General features: G+C 51.6%; 2 protein-coding genes and 1 long non-coding RNA gene across 7 annotated transcripts in view; 2 read left to right on the plus strand and 1 right to left on the minus strand.

Annotated features, from left to right (window-relative positions):
• The window catches only part of SIL1 (SIL1 nucleotide exchange factor), a 170896-nt gene extending 163702 nt beyond the window's left edge, over positions 1-7194 (plus strand). For all 4 annotated transcript variants that reach the window (XM_084885096.1, XM_084885093.1, XM_084885095.1 and 1 more), the window contains exons 8-10: positions 3320-3416; positions 3813-3977; positions 6670-7194. In XM_084885096.1, coding sequence (XP_084741222.1) covers positions 3320-3416; positions 3813-3977; positions 6670-7026 — 619 coding nt within the window. In that variant the 3' untranslated portion in view covers positions 7027-7194. The remainder of the gene's footprint in view (positions 1-3319; positions 3417-3812; positions 3978-6669) is intronic.
• An 11562-nt stretch (positions 7195-18756) lies between these two features.
• The window catches only part of CTNNA1 (catenin alpha 1), a 173833-nt gene continuing 167027 nt past the window's right edge, over positions 18757-25562 (minus strand). For both annotated transcript variants that reach the window (XM_084885052.1, XM_084885053.1), the window contains 5 exons: positions 23712-23822; positions 22441-22622; positions 22246-22351; positions 20670-20804; positions 18757-19951 (listed from right to left, as the gene is read on the minus strand). In XM_084885052.1, coding sequence (XP_084741178.1) covers positions 19664-19951; positions 20670-20804; positions 22246-22351; positions 22441-22622; positions 23712-23822 — 822 coding nt within the window. In that variant the 3' untranslated portion in view covers positions 18757-19663. The remainder of the gene's footprint in view (positions 19952-20669; positions 20805-22245; positions 22352-22440; positions 22623-23711; positions 23823-25562) is intronic.
• On the plus strand, positions 20479-25308 carry LOC311623208. Its single transcript, XR_014795123.1, has 2 exons — positions 20479-20601; positions 24368-25308. It is a non-coding gene; the product is annotated as an uncharacterized lncRNA (long non-coding RNA).

Raw genomic sequence — 25562 nt, forward strand, 5'->3', positions numbered from 1 at the left:
AGCTTTGTAGCAAAAGTATGACCTTTGACCCTTGGCAGATTGCCCACATCAGTCACTCTGACCCAAACGGTTTGGTTTCTGCAAATGTAATCACTTCCATTTCTGCAATCCCACCCCCACCCCACCCCCAAGTCTACAGAGCAGCTGCTGCTGCTGCTGCTGTCCCTCTGCACACAGGCAGCTGATTCGCCTGCTGATTGTGAACATCCCAGTAATCCAAGTGCTAATGGCATTTATTCAGTCCAGCCTGCTTAGCCCTGAACAAGGTTTATTCTCATTTATCTCGTCGGAGACAAGCTACATCCTTAATATTCTTTTTTTGACTTTGAGCACACCAGTGCCACTAATGTCACTAAAAGGCTTGCCAAGCCCCTGCTCTTTTAACTCTCTCAAATATCCAACACTCAGGACATCCATCTTTCAGCCATCAAGGACCCCCCCCCCCCCCCCCAACTTCCCCAGGCAGCGGGTGTAGCTCTGGCCCAGGATCTCTGGGCTGAGAGGGGTGTGAGGCCAGCTATGATATATGTGCCCGAGGCATCTGAGCTAAAGCTGTGCTTTCTTTGGGTAGCAAGCCCACTATAATCATAATCTTTCTGTCACAAAGCTTTGGCTAGCATTCTGGCATTATTAGCTATTCTCTTTAGCACAGGGTAGTTTTAGCTCTGCCTCACAGGTGAGGATACTGAAGTAAAGGGACTTATCTGAGGTCGTCAGTCATTGTTCACAGGATTCTCACCAAGGGTTCTCCAGGCCCTGGCCCTTGCACCTCACTCTGAGCTATTTTGGGTATTTACTCCCCAAAAGCACACAGCAGTGAGCATTCAGAGCCCGAGGCAGAGCTGCCTGGGGGGAGAGGCTCTGAGAGCAGTTGGTGTCTGACCCTCTGGCCACATTGCTCAGGAAACAATTGGCCTCTGCCGTCCCTGCCTGGGTGGACTGGGTGCCACCGGAATGCAGGCCTTGTCTCTCCCAGGCTCCCTCTGCGGTGCTTCCTCAGCTCCTTGACTGGGTAGCACAAAAGGCTGTTTTCAGAGGGTATTGGATTTAACCCCCGAGGTGTTCACCGAGCCCGGGAGCCCTGAGCCTGGGTGGGCCCTCATGTAAGCTGGTCAGGAGAAAAGGGGCAGCGTGCGGGCTCGGGGTTGCTGAGCCCACATGGCCACAGGCCCACATTTGCCCACAGTCCTGCTTTACTTCCCCAGTCCTTCCCAACTGCTGCAGGAGAGCAAGTGGAATAATTGCTTTATGAAAGCGATTTCAGCAAGTGACAAAAGGCATCAGCTTTCTCTTTTCCTCTCGCACTGTAAATGAGCTTTCCCCTTTGGGAGAGCAGGCCTCAGCCATCATCGGACACCCCCCAAAGCTCCCGAACTGCGAGAGCGCACAGGCTGGGCTGAGGGACAGCCCTCTCTCCCCAAGTGGATGACCTTTGTGCACTGGCAGAACCCCTTCCTTGGGAGGCAGCGTTTGACATTTGTGTGGCCCTTGTCTTTTCCTAGACCCTGCCTGTGCGGTGAGCATTCCTCAGACACAGGACGGCAGAGGCAGCCCTAATTAGCTCACTTTGATGAAGCAGCTGCCTTTCTCAAGTTGGGGGAGCAGGGGCGGGGAGAGGTTCAGCTCCCAGGCCCCCATGCATCGGTGCCCACCTGCCTGTCTGGAGAGGGGCTGTCAGCCTCACTTCCCCAGAGGCCCCAGCCTGTCTGCAGACCGCTCCTCAGACAGAGTGGAGTTAGAGAGGGACAGGCTGGCACCCAGAGAGGGACGCAGGGGGACGAAGGTGCCTCCCGTTTTGCGGCAGGAAAACTGGCTTATTGTGCTAAGTCTGCTTTGAACCTTGAAGCTGGTGCCAGGCAGGAATAGAAGGCTGGCCATCCAGGGCTCACTTGGGGCCCATCACTGTGCCGTTCGACAGCACACATGGAGTGCCTGCCCTGTGCCAGGGCCTCTCCTGCAAGCAGCGGTGTGAACACTCTCTTATCACCTGCCTCCATTGCTCTCTGTGGTTTGGACCAGGAGCTTTCTCCCTCTGATGTGTTAACACCCTGCCTCGCGCCATGAGGACCCCTGCCAAGGTAGGGGTTAGGAGGAACCAGGCTCTTTTGGGGTCTCCAGGGAGCTGGTGGCCATTCTAAGGGGAGGCAGCCGGAGCCTGATGGAGACTTGGTGCCCTCCGAGGGCTGTCTGTCTCTGGCCTGCCCTCCCTTTGCTGCTAGCTCGGGCTTTTTATGTGCCCGCTGCCTTTTTTCTCTGAAGCCTCCGAAGCGGCTGGTGAGGGAGCCTTGACCTTCCTCCAGGGCCTAAGAACATGGGCCCCTGTGTTTGGCACTTGCTCCTTATTTGATCACTAATTTGATCTGAGAAAGCAAGGATCCTGAAAAAGGGTATCCTGGTGGGGTGCCCTGCCATGTACCCTCCCTGGCACCCCTCCGGGCCCAGCATCCTCATCCGGGAGGGCTGCGCTGAGTGTTTGACCTGCTCTCCCAGCCCGGAGTGCGGGGAGGAGTCCCGGAGGCGGCGCTGGGTGCTGAGCATTTCACACTGCCTGTTCCTTGGTTGGCACAATTATGTTTATTCATTCATCCCCTATTGTTCAGGGTCCTGTGCCATGGCAGGCGCTGTGCGAAACGCTGAGGCTACAGGGATAGGGAGCGTGGCAGTAGCTGCTCTCGGAGAGTGGAGGGGCTGGGGGGAGGCACGGGGTTGGTGCTGCTCCAGGATCTGCATGGGGTGCAGAGGCTCCCTGGGTCTCGTGTTCTCTCTTTCTTTCCCTCCCACAGCATTCAGTGCATGCTGTGTGTGCTCCACCCGGGAGAGGAGAGAGAACGGGCTCCTGTCTAGGGGACCCATTAGTAATTGCCCTCAGTGTGTGAGGGCCCGGGTCACTGAAAGAGGAGCGCCCAGCACTGGGTTGGGGAAGGTGGACGAAGGCTTTCCGTAGCGGGGGCATAGATGCAGCACCCTTAGCATCAGGGGACCTTAGAGTGGTAGGTAGGATTTCCGTTTTTAAAACACCCGGCCGGCCAGCTGCTGGGGAGAGAGACTGGCATGGGGGCACTTGAGCCTGTCGTTTGTGCCGTAGGTCATTGTACCCGGGTGGGTCCACACTAATTAGCTTGTTTCCCCATCTCAGTTCCAGCCTGTCCAGAGGGGAGAACCGCCCCACCCCTTTATACACTTGTTTCTCCCAGGGGATGGCTGGTGCAGTGTCAGCTCTGACCGCCCAGGCCCTGGGCTGGGCACAGTGGTGTTGCCCCAACTTGGTGAATAGGTGCAAGTCATGCTTTCCTGTGCTTCTCCCTCCCACTCTCCACAGCAACCCAAAGGTCCAGGTGGAGGCCATCGAGGGTGGAGCCCTGCAGAAGCTGCTGGTCATCCTGGCTACGGAGCAGCCTCTCACTGCCAAGAAGAAGGTGGGATTCCGCTTCTTTCCCCTGCCCAGCCCCCAGCACACCGTGGAGCCTGAGAGTCACTGGCCCCTTCCCAGGCTGTGCAGGCCGCTGGGGCACAGGTGGAGAGGTCCCACTCACTCAGAGCCTCGCAGCTGCACGCCCGGGCACCAGCGCCTGGCTGTAGCTCCCACACCGGCGGCCTGCCTGGGCCTCCGTTTGTCCACGGGTGATGTTGAAGGTGTCTGGCTCTCCCAGACCTGAGTTCTGGGGTGTGGCCGTCCCTGAGGGTAGTGGATGGAGCCAGGAAGAGTGGGAGCCGAGCTGAGGTGGTTGGTACACTTAGAGCTGCCTTTCCTGGGCCTGGGCCAGGGCCAGCTCTGTTGGGCCCCTCACCCGTCTGGGTCTGTGCCTCCCCAGGTCCTGTTCGCGCTGTGCTCCCTCCTGCGGCACTTCCCCTACGCCCAGCAGCAGTTCCTGAGGCTGGGGGGCCTGCAGGTGCTGAGGAGCCTGGTGCAGGAGAAGGGCACCGAGGTGCTGGCCGTGCGCGTGGTCACCCTGCTCTACGACCTGGTCACGGAGAAGGTGAGGCCCCGCTCGCCCTGCCGCCCTCTCACTGTGTTTGCTTCTGACCATTGATCCCGGTCCCTCCCCTGTCTCTCCCATTCCTCCCTTCATCCTCATTAGTACGTGCTTTGGAGCAGACATGGCAGCTCTGAGCTGGGCCGACAGGGATGCTGTGGGGCCCACTTCAGGGCTCCAAACCCAGTATTTCTGAGACATCAGGGAGGGTGTCCCGTGGGAAATGGCTGCTGAGCTGGAGTCTGAGGCTGATGAGGAAGGAGGAAGGGTGCGGGGGGTGCTGGCAGTGGTCCGAGCAGAGTGTGCAAAGCCAGGATCAGTGTGATGGAAGGCCAGCACAGTCTGGAGAAGCCCTTCATTATTGCAGCACAGGGTGGGGGTGAGGAGCAGGAGGGACGGAGCAGCTGTGTCTAGGAGCCATGACAGCAGCCAGGAGACCAAGGAGCCAAGCGCTGGAATGATGCTGAATCTTAAGATTCTAGAAACCTGGAGTTGCCCACTCTGGGAGCTTGGGCTCTGGGCAGGGGCTCCGAATGGCTGAAAGGCCCAGGTGCTGGCCACCTTGGTGCCTGGCTCACTTTGGCCTTCATGAGACTAAAAAGTGTCTTAATTATGGATAGAGTAAAACCAGCGGGGCCTGGGTTCTTAGTTCAGCTGCTGCAGGGAGCATTGGCGGGGCTGTTCAGCAGCCTGTCCTCCTCCCTAGAACAGCCAGGCTGTGGGTCAGTGGAGCAGGGCTGGGGCAGCTGCTAGGACCGCTGCTGAGTGTTGGAGGCTGAGGGCCCCCCCCGTGCTGTGCTGAGGGTCAGGGCTGTCTATTGCTGCTTCTCTGTCAGCTACTGCTTTTCTGTGCTTGCCCGCTCTGCCTCTCTCTGCCTCTCTGCCTCTCTTGGCCTGTCATGTCTCTGTCTCCCTCCCTCCCCCCTCTCCCTTTCTCTCTCACCCTCTCTCCCTTCTTCCTCCATCCGTCTCCCTCTTTCCCCCTCTCCTATCTTCCTTCATCTCTCTCTTCCTCCCTCCCTCTCTGCCTTCTTCCTCTCTCCCTCTCCCTCTTTCCCTCCCTCTCTCCTCTCCCTCTTTCCCTCCCTCCCCCTTTAAGCTGCAGAACCCAGAACAGCAGGCAGCCATGCGGTGCTCACATCCAATTAATAAGGCCCAGGCACAGCTGACATCCTGGACGTGGGCCAACAAGCCTGGAGAGGACGTGAGCATGGCTGGATAGAGAGACTGATCTCCTTCTGCTGCTGCTCTGGGTGTCTCTTCACCGCCCCCAGCCCTGCATGGTGGGCACTGACACTGGCTCAGTCCTGGAGTCCTGGGGTGCTGTGAAGATCAGGGAGGGACTGGTGTCTCGGCAAACAGCCCAGAGACAGCCATCCTGCAGCAGAGGCTTTAGGACAGATGTCAGCGAGCTCTCTGCTGAGGCAGTCAGGCTTCTCTGTTCCCAGGAGTGAAGCACTAGCCAGCCTGGGAATGGGCTGTGAGCTTTTCCTGTTCCAGGATGCTGACCTTCCCCAGCTTCCGCACCAGCCCCAGTGGGCCCCAGACCATCCTGTGGTCTACTGTGGCCCCTCATCCTTCCCGGGCCCCCTCTTGCCTTCTCTGTACCCTGCACGCCTCACTCTCCCCTGCAGTCGGAGCAGAGACTCCTGCAGGCACAGTTAGTACAGCCCATCTGGGGCACCTCCACCCCTGCCAGCCCTCCACCTCTGCACAGCCTTCCTCTGACATTTGAAATAAGCTGCTAACTTGTCAGGTTTTAGGTGTTTCTTTTGCCGCCTCTGGCAGCCGGCAGGGTTGGTTCCACCATATTTTGCGGATGGGGCTGGGCTCCTGCCCAGCTTTCCTCAGCTCTCCAGGCCTCAGCCCAGGGCCACCCCCTGGGAGACACTCAGGGCTCTGTGTGTTGTGTCCCATCAACCAGTATAATCTGCCATTCCTTTTTTAAAACTTTTTATTTTTATTTATATTGACTTTAGAGAGGAAAGGAGAGGGGGAGAGAGAGAGATAGAAACATCAATAATGAGAGAATTATTGATCAATTGCCTCCTGCACGTCCCTTACTGGGGATCGGCGTGTAACCCGGCCATGTGTCCTTGACCAGAATCAAACCCAGGACCCTTCAATCCGCAGGCTGGCACTCTATCCACTGAGCCAAATGAGCCAGAACTAACCTGCCTTCTTCAGAATGAGGTGGGCCCAGGCATTGTTATCACCCTCCTGTGTGTGGACCCTCCACTCCATCCTCATCCACTTGGACAACTCCCACTTACCCCTCAAGCTCAGGGAACCCCAGCTGGTTCAAAGTCCCACTCCACTGGCAGCTGAATCGTCTTGGCTGGCACCACAACACGCTGCTGACTAAATTTATTAGCTCTTTAGGAATGACTCAGTTAACTTTCATTCTCCTGCTAGACCCCGAGCTCCTTAAGGGCAGGGATCATGTCTCCATCTCCATGTCTGCAGCATCTGGCACACACAGTGTTTGGATGGATGGATAGGAGGGTGCGGGAGCATGTGTGAGGCCATGAATCCTGCGGCCTTCTCCCATGAGGGCCTTGGAGGCCCAAGGGGCTGGAGGAAGAGAGTTCGAACTCCCAGGTCAGCCATGTGCCTTCACATCTGAAGGGCGGGGCTGACTGCTCTGTGTGTCTCTCTTCCCCGCCGACCCCTGCGCTTGGCCATGCGATGGCAGATGTTTGCTGAGGAGGAGGCCAGGCTGACCCAGGAGCCGTCCCCGGAGAAGCTGCAGCAGTATCGCCGGGTGCACCTCCTGCCGAGCCTGCGAGAGCAAGGCTGGTGTGAGATCACTGCCCACCTGCTGGCGCTGCCCGAACACGACGCCCGCGAAAAGGTGCTGCAGACCCTGGGCGCCCTCCTGGCCACCTGCCGGGACCACTACCATCAGGACCCCCAGCTCAGCAGGACGCTGGCCAGTCTGCAGGCTGAGTACCAGGTGCTTGCTGCCCAGGAGCTTCGAGATGGAGAAGACCAGGGCTACTTCTGGGAACTGCTGGGCTCTATCAACAGTTTGCTGAAGGAGCTGAGATGAGGCTGCCCCTGAGACTGAGACTAGACTGGAGCACTGCTGGTGAGGCTGAGAGGGACCCGTCTGGACGGGTCTTCAGGGGACAGCAGGCAGGATGGAGGGCTTCCCTCCGGGGTCTGGGCATCATCGGGACAGTGCTGGACTGGCCATTAAATGGAGGCATGAAGGTCATTGTCTGTCTGTCTGCTGTGTGTCTGTGCCGGCTGGGCACAGCCGTTGATGACATGCTGCGTGGTCAGCCCAGGGCACTTACGAACAGCCCCCGTGGGAAGGATCCAGGCTGAGTTGAAAAACTCTGGCTGGGACATAGCTTTTACCACCCAGTAGCTCTGTGACCTTGTCCAGTCACTTAGCGTCCCTGAGCCTGTTTCCTCATCTGCCAAAGGGTATGCCGTTAAATGAGAGAAAACCCGCATAAAGGACTACTCCGTGCCTGGTGCTGTGCCGCCCCTTCCCCCAGCCTGCCCTGAGGGGAGTCTGGGATTATCTCCCTGCCCTCTGCCTTGTACCAAGTAATGGATGTCAGGCCACTGGTCCTGGGAGAAGCCCGAGGCATCACCACATGCAGGGATGCTGATGGGCTGGGCTGAGTGATGGGTGCGGGGACCTGGGTCTGGAGGATGCTGGGAGAGGCCTGTTCACTCGGGGCCCTTGGGTGTAGGCCTCACCCGGGAGAGGAGTGGCCTCACTACAGCCGGTGGTGGGAGCCCAGTCCTGCCTCTCTGTGCCTTTGCCCCTCTGGTCCCTGCTGAGCTGGGCAGAGCCCACGGAGGAGGCCTTGGAGGCGGGGCAGCAGGATCTGACAAGTCCCTGCCCCCACCTCAGAGAGGCTGGGAGCCTACTGCTGGTTGCCACGGCAACCCCAGCTCTGGGCCTTCCTGATTTGGATTCTGGTGCGTTTGTTTATCAGCCTTTCCCAATGCACCGGAGGCTCACTCCTGCTGTTCAGGCAGCCCCTCTCTGCCTGCCTGTAGAAATCTCCTCATCCCGGCCTCGCAGATAGAAATCTCAGCTTCACTATGCTGAGGGGAAATCGAGTACTTGCTTCCCTGAAGTCCCTTTGCTTTACTTCAGACTCACCTCATGCCCAGCACACAGGAGCTGGGAGAGCTGCTGCCTGCGCAGAGCCTCGCAGGGGGCTGCAGGAGGCGGGGCCTGTTTCACCAGCGCAGGAAGCCGCGGTTCCGGCAGAGTGAGGATCAGACCCAAAGGCTATCAGATGTTGGATTCCGCCTCACTGCCTTGAGAATCTCTCAGTAGCTTTCAAAGTACGTTTTATAGATGAGAAAATCATGGCTCAGAGAGGCTAAATGATCTGTCTAAAGTCACACAGCTTGCAAGAGGCAGAGCTGGGGTTTGCTGGGCTGATCGTGCTGTGGGAAGTGTGACTGCGGCTCAGAAGGGAATTGTTTAATTTGACAGGCACCAGGGAGGCCAGGAGAGGTGGCAGAGCAGCTGTTCTGTGGCAGAGCAGGTTAGGCCCCAGAAAGGAGGTGCAGGGCCTGGCGAAGGCCACGTCAAGAGTCACTTTAAAGATGACACCGCAGACTCACGGGATTTGAGAAAGGGGGAAGGAGAGACATGGGGAGAGCTTGGGTTTGGGGCTGAGTTTGGTCTGAGCCTCCTGGCAGAGATGAGAGCTGAGGCTGCGGGAGCAGGTGCACCTGAGCAAGGGCGGGCTGGCAGGAATGTGGCAGCTGTGGAAGGAGGCTTGTGAGATCCTGGGGTTACTATCAGGCTGGGGCTGAGGGTCCCCAGCCCCGGAGGCCTCTGTAACCAGGGTCTGATCTGGGATATGAGCAGGGGTCCCCTTGGAGTGAGTCTAGTAGAGGCCTAATTGAGGACCTCTTCTGTCCTCTGCGATGCTTCAGAAAGGGGACTTTGGGCCATAAGCTCCTAGGGGAGGGGGCCGGCGGGCCCTGGGGCCGAGGAAAGAGCCTCTGGGGTCTGGTGACAGGCTCTGCGCCCACAGGCGGAGCAGTGGATGCTGCTCCCCCTCCTCCCTCTGTATACACACAAGGCATCCAAAATGGTGACGTTTGGTCCACTGGATGTTCTCACTGGCCGCATCCAGGCCAGTGCTGGGTGTCTGATCGCTTGGTCCTGGGCTGTGTAGCAGACCCACCTAGGAGACAGCCAGCCATGTGACCACGGCCTGGGCTCAGGCTGCTCGGGTGTGGGTTCTGGTTCCCTTGAGTGCCATCCTGGGAACTGTGGCCACGGAACGTGACCTGGGTTTGAAGTTAGGCAGGAAATGGAAATGGGGGGCTCACAGCCACTAGTACGTGTGGTGAAGTGACTTCTTCCTCCCAGGCCCTGGCTGCTTTCCTCTCCTCCCCCTCCTGTTGTGGCGCTGTAGGGCTCTTGCCTCATGGCAGGGACTGGCTGAGAGCTGTGGCTGGTGGACCCCCCTGGGCTCTGGCTGACTGGCTCCCTGCTGCTGGCCTTCGTGTGGGAGGATGACAGGAATGAGGAGTGGGATGGTGGCCATGGGGCCCTCATCCCATCTCTTAGCAGGCTTGGTTTTTCATAATTCTCTCATTCATTCATTCTTTCATTCAGATTGTATTTAGTGAGCACTTGCTCAGTGTCAGGCCCCAGGTTCTGAGATTGGTAAGCCACAGGCCCTGCTCTCAGGCAGCTCCCAGTCTGGGGGGGACAGCAGTCCCCCTGTGACGGGGACGAGGGGGGGGAGTCAAAGCCGAGGTCAGGAAAGACCCCCCAGGACTGGTAGTAGCCAAACTGAGACCGAAGGATGCTTTGAAAACAAGCCAGGTGAAAGGGAAAGGATTTCAGCCCCAGGAAGATGTAGCAAGGCCTGAGGTGAGAGAAAGAGGGCCATTTGAGGAACCCACGCTCAGTGTAGCTGGAGGGAGTGATGGGGGGCGGGGCCAAGTGGCTCACGGTGGAGCCACAGGGGTCAGGGGACCACGTTCTCCCGTGCCTGGTTAGCTTCGCCCAGGAGCATAGCCTGACCCTGATGGAGCCGGAAGCCAAGGGGAGGGTTTGGCTGCTGCTCACTCACTCACACAGCAGATTTGATTTAGGACTGACTAGGGGCCGGCACTGTTCAGGGCGTGAAGTGGTAAGTACCGGGGAGGGGTAGACCACGACAAATAAGTATGTAATCCGATGCCAGGCAGTGAGCGCTAAAAGCTGTGCGGAAAAATAGCCCATGAGAAGGGGTAAGGAGTGTTAGAAAAGGCCTCCCTGAAGCAGACCTACTGTGAACGGGAGAACGAAGGCCATGAGTCACGGGGATCAGAGGAAGTGCTTTGTAGACCAAGGGAATAGCAGATAGAAAGGTGCTCAGGCAGCAGCATGGAGGGGGGTGGAAGAAAAGCAAGAGTCAATGTAAGGAGAAGAGTAAGCAATAAGGAGGTCAGATCTCAGCAGCTACAGTAAGGTGGGAGTTTTCTCTTTGGGATGGGAGCCATGGAGAGACTCAACATGACTGACATTATAACAGGATCACTGTTGCTGTGGTAACAAGAGATGGCAAAGGGGCAAGGACAGAAGCAGAAGCCTAGTGCAGGGTCTACTGCAGAACCGTGGTGAGAACCAGGGTGATGGTGATAGAGAAGGCAGTGCCATGTGCTCAGACTCCAGGTGTATGTTAAAGAGGGAGCTGAGCGGGCGTGCTGACACTGCGTGTGGTGTGTGAGGAAAGGTCACGGATGAAGCCTCACTTAGGGTCCTGAGCACACGGGCCCCTGGAGGTACTAGTTCCAGGAGTGGGAAGAGAGCAGGGTGGAGGAGAAAAGATTGAGGCATTATTGTAGGCATGATTTTGGATGTAGTTTTATTGAGATTTCAGTTGGACATTCAAGTGGAGATGTTGAATAGGCAGCTGGAGAAAGTCTGGAGCTAGGGAAGAGGTCATGTGTGAAGACAAACGTGGAAGCAGAGTGTGGCGGAGCCAGCTCAGAGCAGTCTATAGGCCATGTGGGTTTTAGAAACATTGCAAGCTGGTGTAACACAGCCGTTATTAAAAGTCGGCACAGCCATGTGTCTCGGTTGGGCACCGTCCTGTGCACTGAAAGGTTGCTGGTTTGATTTTCGGTCAGGGCGCCTGCCCAGGTTATAGGTTTGGTCCCTGGTCAGTTGATCGTTGTTTCTCTCTCACATTGAAGTTTGTCTTTCTCCCTCTCCCTTCCTCTCTCTCTAAAATCAATAAAGATATTTTTAAAAAATTAGTTAAAAATGAAAATCAAATTATATAAACTCACAATTAATATATTTAAAAAGCAAAGATAATTTTTAAAAATTAATAGGAAGAGCAAATTAAACCCAAAGAAAGCATAAGAAAAGGAAATAATAAAGATAAGAGCAGAGAAACCAATAAAATTGAAGGCAGAATAACTAGAGGAAATCAATGAAATGAAAATACGCTTCTTTGAAAAAAGAAGACACAAATTACCGATACCATGAATTAAAGAGGGGATATCACTATATTCACTTATTAAGAGGATAATAAGTGAATGGTACAAACAACTCTGAAGTCCATAAATTTGGCAACTTAGGAGAAATGATGGACCACTTCCTTGAAAAACAGTCTTTTACTGCATTAGTTTTCTGTTGCTGCTGTAACAAATGAGAATGAGCTTAATGCCTCAAACAACATAAATTACCTTATAGTTTTATAGGTCATAAATCTGGCAGTTTCACAATAAAGAAATCAAAGCCACCAAGAGGGTTGCATGCCTCCCTGTCAGCTCCAATAGGATCCATTTCCTTGCCTCTTCCAGCTCCTGGAAGCTGCTTGCATTCTTTGGCTGTGGACCCTTCCTCCTTTCAAGCCAGCAAAAACAAGTCCATTTGTAATAAAAACTCTGAGCAAATTAGGAATAGAAGGGAGCTTCCTTAACCTGATGAAGGGAAACCACATAAAAACCTACAACAAGCATCAGACTTAATGGCCGAAGATTGACTTATTTTCCCTAAGACTGGGAGCGAGGTAAGAAAGCCTCCTCACCTCTCCTTTTCAGTTTGTACCAGAAGTCTGGGCAGTGCGGCAAGGCAAGAAAATGAAATGAAAGGCATGCACACTGAAAAAGAAGAAATAAAACTTTCTATTGAAGGATAACATGACTGTGAATATAGAACATCCCATGAAATGTACAAAAAATGTCCAAGTAACAAGTTTATCAAGGTCACAAAATGTAAGGCCAATATACAAAAATCAGTTGTATTTTTATATACAAACAATAAAATATAGAAATAAAAATTTAAAAACAATATTATAACAGTATTAGAACAGATGAAGTACATGCAAGTCTAACAACCTATGGGAAGGATTTTAATGCTGAAAAGTACAAAACACTGATGAAAATAAAAGATATAAAGAAATAGACAGACTGAGTTCCTGGGTTGGAAGACTCAGTGTTGTTAAGATGTCAGTCAGTTCCTCCAGAATTGACCTTTGGAGTCAGTGGGATCCTAACAGGAACTTTTTAGATTTCAAGAGTCTGATTTGAAAACTTATACGGAAATCCAAAGGAATTGAAGCAGCTAAGACAATCTTGAAAAAGAAAAAAGTAGGAGAACTCATACTAGCTGATTTTGTGTCACTGGCTAAAGGATAGACACAGGTCAGTGAATCACAATAGAGAGTTCAGAAATAGACCCACACAAATATATTTAATTTTTGACAAAGGTACAAAGACACTTCAGTGGAGAAAGGATCACCTTTTTAGTAAGTGGTGGTACAACTCGACAGCCATATTTTAAAAAACAAACTTTGACCTATATCTGTCATGTTATACAAAATTTAACTCAAAAGTAATCAGACCTAAATGAAAAGTCATAAAACTTTTAGAAGAAATCTTTGTGACTTTGAATTAGCCAGAGTTCTTAGATACAACCACCAAGAGCATAATTCATAAAGGAAAAGAAGATAAAATTCACTGTTAAAATTTCTGTGAAAGAAATTAAGAAAACAAACGGCAAGTCACAAGTAGGGAGAAAATATTTGCAAATCACACATCTGACAAAGGACTTATATTCAGGAAAAAAAAAAATATATATATATATCTCAAAACTCATCAATAAAGTCAATCCAATTTAAAAAGGCAAAAGACTTTAAAATCATTTCACCAAAGAAATATAGATGACAGATAAACTCATGAAAATATGCTCAGCATCATTAGTTGTTAGGGAAATGCAAATTAACACCACAAGACACTACTACTACACACCCACTAAAATGGCTGAAAAGAATTTAAAAGCATAAACAAACAAAAAAAAAACTGACAAAATCATGTGCTGATGAGGATGCAGAGCCATGTTGCTGGGAATGCAAAATGATGCGGCCACCATGGAAAACAGTTTGTAGTTTCAGATAAAATTCAACATATACCGTACAACACTATCTCACTCCTAGGTGTTTACCCAAGATAAAGGAAAATCTATGCCAACTTTATTTGTAAAAGTAAAACAACCTAGAAACAATGAAAATGTCCCTCACCTGGAGAGAGGATAGACAAGCCGGGCACATCCGCTCAGTGCAGCCCGCTCCGGTGGAAATGAGTGAACTTGCTGCACACAGCAGCCTGTGCGCTCTCACAGGCATTGTGCTGATGGAAAGAAGGCGGACTCAAAAGGCTACATATTGTGTAATTCCATTTACATGACATTCTGGAAAAGGCAAACTATAGAGGAAGGTTTTTGCCAAGACTTAAGATAGGGGGACGGTTCCACTACATTGAGGGATGGTGGTAGAACTGTTCTGCATCTTGAATGTAGTGGTGATTACACAACTGTATGTATTTGTCAAAACTCAGAATTGTCTCCTAAACAGTATAAATTTTAATGAGTGTAAACTTAAAATTTTAAAGGTACTTATTACTCAACTTTCCTAATAACTTAGTGAAGCATTGTCTGGAGATGAGGCGTCTGTCGCCTCTGGGTGGTGGAGAAATGCTCAGCAGTGGGCTCCTGTGCTTCCCACTCCGCCTTGCAGATGGCACCTTCGTGCTGGATAGCTGAGGTGGGGGAGCACTTCATACCACGGACACTGGAAACGCTACAAACCAAGGCTTAAAGTGATGAAGAAAATGTTTTAAAAATGTTAATGCTGATGAAACTTATAGTGTTATCTATCAGCACAAAAATCCTAAGGAACTGTCTTACAGTATTTGATAGTTACATGATTTAGCAAAGAAGTCATTCACTGATGAACAAGTGAAACTCCCCAAATGTCTTTGTTTTTTCACTTTCATCTTACTCCTTAAGGGAAACAGTATCCACCAGCACTCCTGTCAGAGCCAGACAGTCAATTACAACTGTCAGTTGGCTATGGATGTAGGATTTCAACAGAAATATCAGTGAAAGCCTGGTGAGAATCAGTTGGCTGTATTGAAGTTGCAGTAAAGAATATTGTGCATTTTGTTGTTGTTTGTGAATTGTGTGCCACAATCCTGTTATAGGAGTAAAACGTATATAAACTTATCTCTGTGCCTCCCCTCCCGCCTCTGCCCTCGAGAGCTGGTATTTACCCATCTACCCACATACCCTCAAGGCCTGGGCATCAGAAGGGGACCGGGCCTGACGCCTGGACCACCTCGGCCTTATAGGTCAGGAGAACGGGCTAGTGGGGAGGAGAGGGGCAGAGATGGGTGAAGGGAGGGGAATGTGGAAATCGAGAGAAGGTTTGATGAGGAGCCGTTGCGGGGGCACCGAGTTCACATGCTACTTAGAAGGGACTGGACAGGTGTCAGCTGGGAGAACGGAGGAGGGAAGTAGAGACAGAGGGTCTAAACACTCATCTGAGGCATTTGTGTAAGGAGACGAGAGGTGACATGAACTCAAGAGAAGCTTTTTGTATTGTCTTTGTTTTTTTAAGAACTATGGGGCCTATTAGAACAGCGGTCACCAACCTTTGGGACCTCCACAGACCACCGGACGGCGACCGCTGTATTAGAACATGCTTTGTATGCTGCCGAGGAAAAGCCAGGAGGAAGGAAACTTGGCAAGGCAGGAAATAGAGGGAAGATTATGGGGCAAAGTCCTTACTAGGCCAGGATCCAGTGACAAGCCAGGCAGTGGCCTTCGCCAGGGGCCTGGAGAGTTCCTGATCTTAACAGGCACTGTCCTGAGGACCTGGTGCAGGGTGGGCAGATGGGGGGGAGGGAGCATGAGGGAGTCCCCCCTTCTGGGAAGAAGGTGGGGGAGTGGCGAGGGAGGGGATATAGGCCCCTGCACTGCCCTCTGGAGCTCCAGAACTGGATCTTTGGAGGGACTGGATCTTGAAGTTGGAAGGGGGTGTGGGCTGCTTGCCAGCTGTGTGACGTGGGTGTAAAGACTGAGGGGTGGTGGTAGCACTGACACCTCACATGCTGTAAAGATGAGATGGGGGTGTGGGTAAAGTCCTCCTCTCTCCCTTCAGTGGAGGGACCCTGGCCTGGGTGGAGGTGGAAAGCTGTGCGAATTAAGGCGGCAGAGGTGAAGAAGGGCCTTGAAGTATCTGCCCAGGAGTCACGGGAGGCGGCAGCTGGGGGAGGAGCGCTGGCTCTGCGGTCGGTCCGGTGTGCAGGGCGCAGTCGGAGCAGGCGAGGCGTGGCACAGCCAGGGCCAGGCTGTGAGACGCGGGTGCATATCGCGGTGCCGCTGAGGGTCGGTGCCAGCCCTGCTGGGAAGCAGCAGGGGCAGTGAGCCATCCTGCTCCAGGTGGCTGTTTCTGCGAAGATGGAGGATTTCGGGGTGGGAGGGTGCCTTGTCAGTTGCCTACATTCTGCCTTCTAGTACCGTTTGATTGGTTTGAATCAATAAGGGGTTTGATTGGTTCAACAACTACTTCTCAAGCAGTGTCAGACCCTTTGCTGGATAGAGAGTAAGACCAATGCTGTTTGGTCAGGCCTGTGAGGCTGGTGCTGCAGTACCACGAGCTACGCCCAGGGCCAGGCAGCAGTGACAGCTGCGGGCCAGTGTTTGCAGAGCTGGTACTTGGATGGTTTTAGGTAATACATGAACTTTTATCAGAATGTTGTTTTGATGTATATTAGGAAGAATGTAACCAGCACATCAAACATGGCTTCACAGATACTGCTTAGGAGGAGGCACAGTTAAGCAGAAGTCAGTCTAAGTGTGTAATGGTATTGTATCTGGTGTGATGATAGGGAAAGGTGCTCCTCAAAGGGGAGCACAGGGCCTTAGGAACCACTTCCGGGGTCACAGGGCCAGACACACTGCAGGGGGCACTGGGCTGCCAGCACGTCAGGTGGGCAGCCCAGACAGAGGGCGTCATGCAGAGGCTTTAGTCCTTTGGAGGTGTTTCTGGAAGATCCGTTTGCTGCTCGGTGGAGAACGGATAACGGATGCTGGGACTGGTGTAGGCTAGTTTAGCAGTTTAGGAACCTGTGCAGCATTGAGGGGTGGGGCCTTGGCCTCTGCTGAGGAGGACGGGTTGAGAGGAGGTAGACTGGGGATGGCTGGGCTGCTGGGCTATAGGGCTTCCAGCAGACCAGGTGAAGCAGCTGAGGACAGATGGTCTGGAGCTCAAGCCTGGAAGACAGCTTTGGAATGTGACAAACTGATGGCAACAAGAGCCATGAGAATGTCCCAAAGTGTCATGGATCCTGAGAGTCGGGGTCGGGGGTGAGTGGAGGGAGGCCAAATCCTTCTGGGTCCAACCCCATAGGAGTTCCCCAAGATTCAGTCCTTCTCCTGGGCTTTGGAGAGTCAGTGATGAACAAAATCAAGATCCCTCTTCCTGTGACACTTGTGAGAGAAACAGATGGGCCTGTAAATGTAAAGCAAATTCAACGCTATGAAGAGGGCATGGTCGGAGTTTCTCGGAGGTCTTTTGGATACGGTGATTTGTAAAGAGACACCTGAAGACCCTAAAGCACAGGTGTGCCTCTGGGGAGTGTCCAGGCAGTGCGAAGGGTGAGTGACAAAGAATGGGGAGGGCAGAGCTAGAGGGCAAACCGTCACTTAAGACTTTGGCTTTTACTGGGAGCTGGAAACCATTGCAGGTTGGAGCTGAGAGAATGACATAACCTGACTTGTTTTATAGGGATCCTATAGGCCCGGTGCACGCATGGGCGGGGTCCTGGTGGCCCGCCCCCGAATGGGCAGATCCAGGGCCAACAAGGAAGAGGGGCCACAGGCTACAAGCGGTTGGCTGGCCCTGCCCGCCCTGGTTGAACTCCCAGTTGAGGGGGAATTTTGCACATTGATTGTGACTGCCCTGAGGAGTAGGGTGTAGGGAACAGGATGATCAGGGAAGCCCAATGCAAAAGTGGCTGCTGTGGTCTGGGTTCAGGTGGCGGGGGGTCCAACTCTTGGCATTGGCCCCTTACGTTGTCCTCCTCTCAGTGTATCGGGTGGACTGTGTGACCAATAGAATAAAACGGCAGAGATGGTCATATATATGCCTGTTTTCTGTTAATCCTCACCTGAGGATTTGTTTTGCTTTTCAGAGAATGGAAGGGAGACAGGGGGAGAAAAAGAGAAACATTGATGAGACACACATTGACTGGATGCCTCCCACATAAGCCCAACCTAGGGCAGGGAGTGAACCCTCAACCCTTTGGTGTGTGGGCCAATGCTCTAACCACTTAACAACACTGGCCAGGGCAGTGCTGGTCATATTACCTTTGAGATCAGGTTTTTTAAAAACCTCAACTCCCATCTGGCTGTTGTTTTCCTGGATGATTCCCTTGAGGGGAGCCAGTGACCACATTATAAGCTGCTCTGAGGGAGGGCCCACAGGGCACAGAACGGAGGCCGCCCGCCAGCAGCCAGTAGGGAGTCTGGAAGCAGTTCCCCAGCCCACCCGGCCTTCGGAGAGAGACTGCAGCTTCACGCGAGACCGAGTCAGAACCTCCCGCAGAGCTGTTCCTGGATTCCTGGCCTTCAGAGACTGAGGTAATAAAGGTTTGTTGTTTGGGGACAGTTTGTTACACAGCAATAGGTGACTAATATGATGTGACTTGGTGACAGTAAAGAGAAGTGGTTGGACCCACCATACATTTTAAAGATAAGAGTTTGGACAGATCAAGTTTGAGATATTAAGACATCCATGTGGAGAATTTAGGAGGCAGGCCGTTTTAAGTCAAGATACAGGAGAAGGCAGCATTTGGACTGTACATAAAGGCAGGAGTCTGGTTAGGTTTGGAAGAGTGAGCAGAGCCAAGGAGACCTGGGTATTGAGCCCAGGGGAGCACAGCTTTTAATGACTAGGAAATGGTGGCAAAGGAAGACAGAATCAGAATGGAGTGTTCTGAGGCCAGTGAGGAACTTCTGAGGGCAGGGGAGTCACCTGGGCACTTGTGCAGTGAGGTTGGTAAGATGAGGAAAGGGCCAATCATTCTGGTAATGCTGACAGCCCCTTAAGGGGGACGGTAGTAGAGTGGACTGGAGGAGAGGGGCTGGAATGGCAGAGAGAATGGAAGTGAGGAAGAAAGGACAATACACACACCTCTCTAAGGAGCTTTGCTGGGAGGGGACATGGCGATGGAGGGTATTTTGGAGGCAGCTATTATCTGTATGGGTATAAGCAGATAGAATCAGCTCAGAAGAGAAGGGGGTGATACCCATGGAGAGTTTAAGGACATTTCCAAGGTTCCCCTGGAAGGGTGAACACTAGTTTCTGAGGAGCCATGGGTATAGTCTCCTTGTTGGGGGGAGAGGGGCACAGAGCACCACAGATTTTGGGGGCAGACCCGGGAGAGGTTACATGGAAAGCTTGACTGCTGGAAGGCAAAGAAAAAGTGCTTCAACTTCTTGGGCTTGGTTTCAAGGTGGACTTTATTGGGAAGAGTTAGTGTAAAAAACATTCGAATTCATAAAACTTAAATAAGATAGTAAAATTATACCTTGCAGCTATAGTATAATCACTATATTAATCACAAATAAGGTAAAGTCTAAGCAAACGCTACTTTGTTAGGCTACTGCTGTAAGCCCAAGGCAGGAAACACTGCAATTATTTGAAGTGAGCCCAATGATGTATCTGCATTTGGAGCTGAACAAAAGGAAACAAGCAAGTTCTGATTATGGCACCATAACATTCTAGCCTGAAAAAAAAATAAGCAACTTTTTAATATGTCCTGCAGCAGAGCACATTAGTAACTGTAACCATGATTAAAATTCTCATTTCATGTCAGAGTAATCAGTGTTCTGCATGATACATTGTTTTACTGAGTTTCATGTGGTTTGTCCCTCTCAGGACCTTTCTAGAAACATTTCCTCTCTGGGGACCACTTCCTAAGACACCCAGTTTGCTTGCCCTGGTCATCTTTGGCATTTAATACCAGCCAACCTGCCCAGACCCTGGGCTGGTGGAAGGTCCCACCCTGAAAAAGGATGAGGCAGTTCACCCCTTTTCTCAGACCCTCATGCCATACAACTTGGTCAAGAACGTCACTAAAAGTTAATATGGAATTCTCTTTGGTTATGGGATTTTTATTTAAGCTTATAAAAAAAATACAGCTAGAAATATACTCCTGAATTCTAAAAGTATTTGTGAGTGACTTAAACACAAGTATGTCCTTGCAAAATTCACCACCTGGCCAGGTTTAATATCGCCTATTTCCCTGTGGAATCTAGCATCAGTGCTCTAGTTAGAAATACATTTGAGTGAAGAACAGCGACTGATCTTAAGCGAGCCGGTGGGTGGGGGCAACTGGCTAGGGCAGCCTTAGATGCTGTCCATGGCTCTGAACTCGCTGAGGGCCTGCACAGGGTTCACATGCTTCTTCTGAGATGCCCGTTTAATCTTGGTCTGTGTCTCATCCTGTTTCTCTCTCTTCACCAAGGGCTTTTTCTCAGGTGCCTTCATCTTCCACGACACAGCGGGGAGGTTGAGGGAAGCCATGCCCTGCGACTTCTGGTATTTGGTGGAGGCCACATAGGATGCCTTCACTGTCTGCACCACGGCGTTCATCAGGTTCTTGGCGGCCTGGATCAGGGACATGGCGCTGTCCACCTGAGAGACAAGACACGGGCGGTGAGGAGCACAGGCCTGGCCTTTAGCCCCCCGTTTCCTTCCCTTCAGGGTGGCTCTCTTCCAATGGCTAGCTGCTCTTATTCAAATACCCTGAAAAAGCCTTTTCAGATCTTTTGAAGAAATAAAGGGAACAGTAACAAAAATGTAAAGCACATCACCTACCCATCACCCCTCAAACAAGCTGGAGGCGGCGGCCTGGAGTCAGCCATCCTAGACACAAACCCACTGCCGTCAGCCATGGCCACTGACATTGCAGCAGGTGATCAAATGGTGTCAATTTCTTTGAAAGGAAATTCCGGGGAATTAATGGGCCCAGCACACTGAGCTCTTTGCCCTACCCCAGGTGGCGAGAGGTCCAGATCAGTGATATGGTGGTGAGACAAGGAGGGGTGGAAAATACTTAAGCATTTGGGGAGGTAGAGGAGAGTTGAGGAGGAGAGTTGAGGAAGCCTTGCTATATCATTTTTGCAATTTTTGAACAGGCTCAATTCTTCTGAGGGGGGAGAAAAACAAGGAAGATTTAAAAAAAAAAACACCACCACCACCCTGCAACTGAGGTGCAGCCAGCCCTTGGCCTCCAAGGAACGAACTTCAGGGTTTCCAGAGCTCACCTTCGCAGTTCAGGGCAGGTAAGGAGTGTATGTGGACAAGGCGGGACTAGTCCCACCACCCACTTCTTTTCACAGACGACACTTACCCCAGAGACAACGAGCTCCCCACCAAGGTTCTGCACCTCGGCCTTGACTTTGCTGCAGATGTTGAGCTGGTGGCAGTAGAGAGCGATGCGCTGCAGGTAGGCCAGCAGGTCCTGCTTGCAGGCCGAGTCTGGACACTGACGGGAGGATAAGGTTAGAGCACCCAGGCCTGACTTAAACATGTTTAAACCTCTCAGTGTGCCACCAAGAGAGGCTTCCTCTCTCCCTGCTGGAGCAAAGGGCATGAGATGAGTGACTCAATCACCTGGGCAGTTTGGCTCTAGGCGGCCCTCTGCTTGGGCCCAACCCCCTAAAGGGGAGAAAAGCCTCAGCAAGCAAGAGCGTGGTTCCGGAGAAAAGCCTGATGCTCTGGGCTTGCTAACAACCACCCCAACAGCTCTTCTGCTCAGTTATGATACAGGTGGCTAGTGTTGTGGTGGTGTTTGTGTGCAGTCATGGAACCTGGGGTTGCTGTGTAAGATTGATTGTTCGTGCTCGGTCACAGAGCTTGGGGTTGCTACATAAGGCTTGGCTGTTCGCATGCAGATGGGGTGCCCAGTGAACCTGGTGGAAGGAGAGGTTCACTTCAGGCAACGATGGAGGATGAGTGAATCAAAGCAACAGAAGGAGCACTTGGAGACCGTGAGGTCTTGACCAGCCACTGCCCAATTACTGCTGCCAAAGCTTAGGAAGTTTAACCCAGAGAAAGAAATAGAGCACCTCTTGGGTTTTCATAGCAAGCATTTCCCTCTGGGAGTCTGGGCACAGACAAACCTGTAGACCATGCTGGAAATTTTGAATTTAAGAATCGTTCGGAACACAGCAGAGCCCTATCAAGATACGCATTTTAAGATGAGCATGTAGCAAGACTGTACTGGCAGCTGTATGGAGGATGGCGCGGAGAAGAGGGAAAGCAGTCGTCCAGGCGTGGGGCTATGGAGGTTGGCCTGAGCTGGCGCTGGGAGGGGACAGGACTAGATGGTGGCCAGTAGAAGCACTTAGCACTGGATTCCGGGAAGGAGGGGTCAGAATGATTTCTGAATCTGGCTTAAGCGATAAGGCACTGCTGTCCCTCAAACCAGATACCGGGTGAGAGGCTTGATACCTCAGGGAAAGGCCTTAGACTGCAGAGAGCTGTAAGTGAGAAACAGCATCTCTAATAAATAAATAAGTCTTGGAACATGGAAGGAAAATGTAAACTTTCCAGGAGGTAGGAACCACATTTTCTGATATATCACTACAGGGATAAGGGCTTATGAAATCTGGGTAGCTGAGGACACACATATCTGTCCTAAACTGGACACATTATCCTGCTGCTTCTAAAAAGTAAATCCACGGGAAGGGACACTCACACCTGGGGTCAGTGTGGTAGGCTTGCAAGCAGTGCCTGCCCAGAGCTCGAGTCATGAAGAGAACTAGGAATAAACACGTCCCCAGGGATGTCCTCTCATGCAAACAGCTTGTCTCAAGAATTATTCAGAAATTCTTAAAAATCTATGCTGGTTGGCAAGTTGAGTGTTGTGTCCCCTGAAAATTGTTATTGCTGCCTGAGACCCCTGTGGCAGGCCTGTTACTTACATGGTCTGCGATGGTGCGGCCAAGCTTATCCATCCTGGATCCTGCCTCTGCAATTTTCTTGGCAGCACTGATCACATCTGATGTGTTTTTGAGCGGTCCCTTACCTCTGGAAAAACAAACGAAAACGATGATTGCCGTGAAGCCCTCCGTTGGCCGTAGTGAGTAGGAAAGAGGCGGGGGGCCGGGCACGCTCACCGGGTGAAGTCGGTCATCTCCATCATGATCATGCACATCTGCTTGGCCAGCACGATGATGTCGTTACCGCTGTCGTCCCACTTGGACACCTCGGCATCCAGCTTGCTCTTCTCCTCCTGGAAGCTGGCCACCTGTTCTGCAATCTTTGCTTTTTGCTCTTGGGGAAGCTGAGCCATGATTGCCTAAAATCAGAAGCACAGAAAGCTCTTACATGAAAAGAATATGACATTCTCACAGTACATTAGCCAAAAGCATTTCCACCGAGAAATCTATGACATCGGTAGGATAATGCTTTAATAGGTTTCATTTTGCCTGAAGGGCCTTTCCTAACCCACTTTTAAGAACAAATTTTAGTGTGGAGGAACACAGAGTGTAAGGGGTACAGGCTAATGTGGAAGCTTCGGGATCACACTGGCACAGGAACAGAGCTGCTTAATTGAGTTCTGCAAAAGTTTCAGCCTCTGTCTCCTGTGAGAGCTCAGACGAGAGAAGGGCTAATGCTGGCGGCGCTTTCCCCAGCATTTCCTGTGGCCGCATTGCATGTTTAACTTTTCAAGGTGAACTGGAAGTGGTTTTAGGATATACATTTTAAAGAAGGCAGGCAGAGAGCCTGCTGGGGTACATGTACTTTGTATCTAAGTAGCATTGAAACCTCAGCAAAGGAGCACCTGGGCTCCCCTCAGTGCTCATGACAAAGCGGGGCCTAAAGCAGGGATGTACTACTCGCTGTTCAAAACGAGACCTGAAAAAGGACACCTCAGAAATGTTTCTTGGATCCTCCCCAAAACAAAAATGCTACTGATGGAAGATTATTGGCTCAAATGCAAAGGTTCTTACTGACTTTCTTGAATGTACCTCTGTTACTTTAACCCATAAAATATTTCAGTTATTAACTAACAGTGTCGATTAGATCCTAGGGCTCTCCTGATGCAGGATCCTCACAAACCAAGCCCCTGGGCACAAGTGAGGAGAAACCTACAATTGACTAGTAGGTGCCCCAACTCCTGTCATATGGCCAGAAAAAGAGAGGGAAAATTGGGTTCTCAATACTGAGAGTATTTTCCTGGAAAAGAAAAGCTAAGACCTGAGAGGGAGGAAGGTCTGCAGAACAAATTGGCTTTTTATTTTTTTGAGAGAGACACATTGATTAGTTGCCTCCCACACACACACCCGAGCTGGGGATTGAGCCTGCAACCCTTTTATGTGCAGGCTGACACACTATCCACTAAGCCAAACTGGCTAGGGCCAAACAAGTTTAACCGATTCCTTACCCGGGCACTCTGGCCAGCTATCAGCTGGTCATCCTCTGTCTGGACGCTTGTCCTGCTGCGGACATCGAAGTCTTCTGTCTCGAAGTCAGAGTCATCCAACTCCTCCGGAGTCTGCCACCAAGAGAGAGAGATGAGCCAGGCACAACGTAGGCCTCCCGCTGCCCCAAGCCACTCGGTACACACCCTGCCTGACGCAGGAACACCCAGAATGTTCATGTGCAGTGTTCTAAACAGATGTGGGTAACAGCTAAAAGCACTCACTATTCGTTTGAGACCTTGCTCATAGGTGCACCTGTGGGCACCACACCACACTGGCCAAAGGGTTCCTTTCTGAGGGTTAGGGCTTCAATTCCCACCCCTGAGTCAAGACTCTTTGACATAAGATTTAAACTTCCTAATGTACTTCAAAGCTGCATCCAAAGATAAGAAATTTCCATGGTAGAAAAGGTACTGTATTCTTGGATCCTCCCCAAGGAGAGGATCCATGGTAGAAAAGGTACTGTATGGTAGAAAAGGTACTGTATTAAAAATAGGTATTTTACACAATATTAGGCAGTTTAACTTCTCAACTTTGATAAAAAGAACATTAAATGTATTAAATAATATTGGGCCTCTCTTAAAAATAGTGAAATGTTTTGTATTTTTTCCTTTGATAGGAGGAAAAGAGAGAATGTGGCAGATAAGATCTAAATACCAAAGGAACTGATTAATGGTCCTAGTTCTGCTTTAATTATGAAATAAAATTCTATTTTGCACAATCTCCAGCATTACATGATTAACAGCTGACTTGAAACATAATGTCATCTGGAAGTCTCAGTAAGGGGCAGGCCCTCACCTTCCCCAGGACCCGATCCAAGCCCAGCCCCAAGAGTTGCTGTACTGAGAGAAAGCACCTGACACCAAGAGACTGTACGTGTGCAAGGCCAGGCCCTCCCTCGATGGGAAGAGGTGAGAATAGCAGAGAGCACATCAACCCAAGATCCCGGGGTCTCTCTGACTTGGGAGCGCAAAGTCACCATTGCCCATTTAATCCTTCCAGAGCTGTAAGAGGAATCCACGCCGGCTGCCTGCCCCTAAACTCTACGTGCTTCCTCAGAAAGGACTCTAGAATTTGAAGCACCCCCTGGAGATAGGAAGTTTCAGCCACTCAAATCCCCAAAGGCATTAGCCTCCATCACTAAGGTTTCTGTTACTGTTTCTGGGTGTCTGGGTACAGAAAGGCTTCTGGGGAAACAGGGCTGCATTCATTGGCCCTGGTGTATGTGATCCGGGGTCCCTTCACACCACTGAGACATGGCCTCCGGGTGTAACCTTGCATTCAGCCAGGCGGCTGCATAACATGGTGGTTCTTTAGCAGCAGGACTAAAGAAAGCAAAAGGCTCCACAAGCGGCCTCACCCCATGTCCGGATGACCTGGGCCTGCAGGAACAGCCAACCAGGCAATCCCTGAACAGTTCTTCCTCCTCCTCACCCCAGAGCAGTACAGTCTTGCCTAAGAGTGTCTATACTGCATATAAAATGGATCCAGCCTAATCCAACTGTCTTAGAAATGGTCTCTTTCCAGCTGACAGTCCAGCGAGGCTCTGCAGCTGTCAGGCTGAGTGGGTAAAAAGTGAGACAGATCCCTGCGTACCTTGAGGTCTGACTAGCAAACCATGAAGCTGTGAATGAAGCTCCTCTGATCCAACTAAATCAACAGCAAAGCAGCCACCTCTGCTGCGGACAGGGGCACGCACTTATGCTCAGAACAGCATGTGAAGGATGACTGCTTTGGGAAAGGCAGCTGCGAGACCCAGGCCTAGCACCCTCTGAGCACGTCTTAAATATAAGGACATTGCAGAGGGTACGTTA

The sequence above is a fragment of the Pipistrellus hanaki genome (assembly GCF_964339955.1).
Source record: "Pipistrellus hanaki genome assembly, chromosome: 5".
NCBI classification, from domain to species: domain Eukaryota; kingdom Metazoa; phylum Chordata; class Mammalia; order Chiroptera; family Vespertilionidae; genus Pipistrellus; species Pipistrellus hanaki.